Source organism: Gossypium hirsutum, chromosome A02 (assembly GCF_007990345.1).
Source record: "Gossypium hirsutum isolate 1008001.06 chromosome A02, Gossypium_hirsutum_v2.1, whole genome shotgun sequence".
In the NCBI taxonomy this organism is placed as follows: domain Eukaryota; kingdom Viridiplantae; phylum Streptophyta; class Magnoliopsida; order Malvales; family Malvaceae; genus Gossypium; species Gossypium hirsutum.
The window spans coordinates 103,585,874-103,590,515 of record NC_053425.1 but is presented as its reverse complement, the minus strand read 5'-3'; the positions used below and the strand labels follow the sequence as shown (position 1 = coordinate 103,590,515).

Sequence of the window (4,642 nt, the reverse complement as noted above, 5' to 3'; positions counted from 1 at the left end):
TTTTTTAATAAAAAATTATGAGTACAATAAGTACAAATAATATACATATGAGTAACTATTACTAAAATAAACAATTATAAAGTATGACCTATACAAGAACTATACATAATAAAGATTTAAATCAAATTAAATTTAAACTAAAAATTCACATATAATTTACAAAAATCTAATTAGCATAACCTTAACATTTGAGCCGATTTTTATAGTAAGAGATAAATTGTATTTTGTCTCATTTACTAATGAATTTAGTAAATTATTTTTATGTTAATTATATTTTATTTTATTTACGCCATATATAATTATTTAATTATAAAAATTGGTAAAACTTTTAATAAAAAAATAATACAAAAATTATTTTACATCCTTTTTAAATAAAATTAATAAAATATAATCTAACCCTTAGACGGTTGTTGCTAACTAATTATCTTGATCGAAGATGGCTACAAAGAAACATAAAATCACAGCCAAAGTATTCATGATAACACTGATTGAAGTGGCAACGTGGCAAGGAAAGGAATGCCAGGTCAACAAAATCTTTTTCCCAATCAAAACTTCACACGTGTAAAGCACCGTTAAGAAACCGACACTTCTCGGTTAACCCTTCAAAGTAAAAATGGCAGCAAAATTGGCGATGAGGTACCCTCCATCGTCACCCCCTTCCAATCGAATAAAAAAAGCATCTTTGAAGTTGACAAGAACGAAAGGTGATAAATTTAAATTTAAATTATCTTATAATTAAACTAATAATTAACAAAAATAATAATTTAATGTAAAGAAAATTAATAGAGAAGCACATGGGGGGCTAGAAGGTTATATAAGTAGTGATAAGCTTTACCGCTTGAAATCCAAGAGTGTAAAACAGCAAGGTGAGGCCACAAAAAAAAAAAAAAAGGAGAGAGAGAGAGATTATTCAGATTTTGTTGCAGTGTCCAATCATTCAGTTTTTTTTTTCCTTAATTCCCCCTTTTTTTCTTTAATTCCCAGCTTCTCTGAATCCCTTTCTGTCTTTCAAGCTGAAAAAAAAAAGGAAAAAATCTGTTCTTTTTGAAAGCCAGGTGATTCAGATTAGAGATCCAGGTTTGGGTTTTTCTTTTAAATTATAAAGTTTTAATCTTTACTTTGATCAGCTAAGAGGGTTTATTTTTGGTCCCTCAAAGTTGGGTTTTGCCTGTTCTTTGGTTTTGATTAAGAAACAGGTCTGTTTTTTTGGATATGGCAGCTGTTATAGATATGTATAATAGTAGCAGAAACTCAGTTTTTTATGATCCTTTAAGAGAAGAGTTAATGAAAGCACTTGAACCTTTTATGAAAAGTGCTTCTTCTTCTTCTTCTTCTTCTTCTTCTTCTTCTTCTCCCTCACAGCCCAATTTGTACCCTGAATATTGCTCCCCATTGAACGGTAGTACCCACTTGTTTTCAAACCATGGGTTCTCTAACTATGACAAGAACATGTTGGGTTTTGAGCAAACAGGTAGTTCACTTGGGCTTAACGAACTCACCCCTTCTCAAATCCTTCAAATTCAATCCCAAATATTACATCAACAACAGCAGCAACAGGTTGCTTCCATGGCGGCTGTTGCAACACCACCAACAACAACCTTTGAGAACCCAAGGGTGGGCTTTCTTTCACCAAAGCCTGTTCCTATGAAACATGTCTCTTCCACCCCACCAAAAGCTGCGAAGCTTTATAGGGGTGTGAGACAGAGGCATTGGGGCAAATGGGTGGCTGAAATTAGACTCCCTAAGAACCGAACACGACTTTGGCTTGGCACTTTCGACACAGCTGAAGAAGCAGCCTTGGCTTACGACAAGGCTGCTTATAAGCTTAGAGGAGAGTTCGCTAGGCTGAATTTTCCCCACCTTAAGCACCAAGGAGCTCATGTTTTTGGCGAGTTTGGTGACTACAAACCCCTCCATGCCTCGGTTGATGCTAAGCTTCAGGCTATCTGTCAAAGCTTACAAGCACAAGGCAATCCAGTGAAGACGAAGACCCTCCCCAAGGCCGCTGAGTTTCATTACCCCATCAAAACCGAGGAGTTTGATCATAAACAAGACAACTCATCATCATCATCATCATCATCAGTTGATGAATCATCATTAGCAGGATCATTATCTTCACCAGAATCTGATATCACTTTCTTTGATTTCTCTGATTCCAAATGGGAAGACAATGAAATTGAAAACTTCAGTTTAGATAAGTTCCCATCACTGGAAATCGATTGGGAAGCCATTTGAGTCCCTAAAAACACAACTATCATGTAATTTCTTGTATTTTCTTAGGTCTAAGCATCTTTTACCTTCGTCATGTTTTTTTCCTTAGTGTCTCTAGTGGTCTGTCTACAATGGGATTTTTGACATTTGTGGAAGATCAATGGAGGTTTTTAAATTAGGGGTATCAGTTTAGAATTTGTATCATGTTAAAAAATATATATGTTGTAAGCGCAAGAGGTATCTCCTTTCTAAAGACACTGGTCTTGCTGGTACTGTTTTTTAATTATCCTAGCAATGGCCGTTGGAGTGCTTCAACTGTTTATGTTTGGTTCCATTATTGTTAAAAAAAAAAACTAGTAAATATTCCTACAATTTATTTGAATATATTTTAATTTAATTTTAATAAATCAAATTTATTAAATAAATATAAAAAGGAATGTGACAGAAAGTTGTTTGAGAAAAGAAAATCTGTAAAAACAAAACAAAATTAAAATTAAAAAAAGTTTTGAATTATTTGCATAAAAACTTGTATATAAAATAGATAACAAAGAAAAAAATTTATGTCATAAAACTTAATAAAATTTTAATTATTTGCATAAAAATTAGTTTTATATCGCGTGACATGAGTTATAAATTAGTGAGAGATTTCATAATTTTAAATAATTAAATAATTATTCTTTTAATTTTAAAGATTAAAGTTTAATTTCATTATTTATAAAAAAAGATTGAATTATAATTTTTAATATATATTATATTAATATTTGTTATTATCTATATTTTGTTTAAATTTATAATCACATGTTAATATCATCAACTTAGTATTGATAGAAATAGATAAAAATAACAGTAATTATTAAAGAAAATACCAGTATATTATTATTATTAATATTTCTCTTCAAACCAAATATAATTTTTAATCAATTTTAAAGAAAATCTACTTATATGGTTTGCATGTGTAGATGTTTGATTCGGTACGGTTCTTCACATGTTAATTTTCCATTTGGCCCTTTATACGGCTTTTTAATATTTTCTGTTAAAACATCACTCCTTGTCTCTTGAACAGTGTTCATTAAACAAAATTTTGATGTAATCTATGAAATTTCATGTTTTATTAAAGCATAACAAATCAATCCAATTTGATTCCCTCTCATTGTGGGTTCTAAATGGGGGCAATTTTTCATGTTAAACCTCTATAGACTTTTGTGCTTGGCATTGAATCTCTATTTTTTGTTTAAAACATGTCTAGTTTTGTTGGAAGGTATGAGTTTTATATTATTTCTTGCACAAATTTTCAAATGTATAATTAAGAAAATTCTTGGGTTTTGAACATATTACAAATGTTAGAATTCGAACTAGATCTGCTTAAAAGTCAGATTATTTGTTAAATTTTGAAATCTGACTTGATATTTAGGAGTTTTTAAAGTGAAATATTATATGGAAAAAAATGAGTTTAGACAAAAAAATTTAATTCTATTTAAAATATGAGTTCAGCTTGGACTCCAACATTTAAAGCTTGAACTTGATTTGGTCTTTTTCCTAATCATATAATATATTATATTATTTTCATATATTATGTTTGTCATGCCTCGAAAAGATAGGCGGTTAGCTGAAATAATTAACCAAGAAAATGTATATGGTTGAATGATTAAGTGTTTAGGGCATTATCCTAGAAGTTCTAGGTTCAAGCTACCTTTTTCCCATTTTTGTCCTTTTAATTTTAGCAATCTAGCATAAAAGCCACAATAAAATATATACGGTTAGGAGTAAAACTTAAGTAAGAAATAAGCTTTGGCCTAATGGTTAAGAACTAGCTTCCCCCTTCATTTAACCTAAGTTAGAGCCCTTCTCCTTTTAATTTCATAAATATTCGGTAAAAATGCCTTAACACATATATACGATTAAGTGTCTAAAATAAACTAGAAATGAGCAACAAGCTCAATGGTTTAGCGTTAGTACTCCAACCTATAGGTCTGAGTCTCATTCCTATTATATTTTCTTATTTTTAGCAATCTAATTACCACACCTCGAAACGTATATACAATTCAATACCGTAATTAAGCAAGAAATAGGTGTAAGGCCCAAAGGTTAAGTGTTAGTATTTTCCCCCATTGACTCGAGTTTGAGCCGTCCATCTCCCTCCCCCCTTCATTTTAATTTCAAGTTTTTGCAAAATGTAGGAAAATTGCATTTGCAGCCCCTAGCGTTTACAAACTTTAAGAATTCAACCAATTCTTTCCTAATTAGAATTTATATATTGCCCTTCTCAAAATTCCAATAGAATTAGAATTCCACCATCTTTTTCTCTTTTTTTCCTAATTAGAGTTTCATATTACCCTTTTCAAGTCCTAATAGAACTTGCTCTCCATCTTTCTATTTATTCTTTTTTTATTTTATTTCCCTTTTCTTTACACCACATTTTTATCTTAATTGT

General features: G+C 30.6%; 1 protein-coding gene across 1 annotated transcript; it reads left to right on the top strand.

The window, feature by feature from the left end:
- The first annotated feature begins 844 nt into the window (after positions 1-844).
- LOC121208719 (ethylene-responsive transcription factor ERF060) lies at positions 845-2,583 on the top strand. Its single transcript, XM_041079763.1, has one exon. It carries the CDS (start codon positions 1,213-1,215, stop codon positions 2,233-2,235), a length of 1,023 nt encoding a protein of 340 aa, XP_040935697.1. The 5' UTR covers positions 845-1,212; the 3' UTR covers positions 2,236-2,583.
- Positions 2,584-4,642: the final 2,059 nt, after the last annotated feature.

Bases quoted from the DNA above. Each gene is read 5' to 3' on its own strand.
- LOC121208719 (XM_041079763.1), top strand. From the start codon at position 1,213: ATGGCAGCTGTTATAGATATGTATAATAGTAGCAGAAACTCAGTTTTT.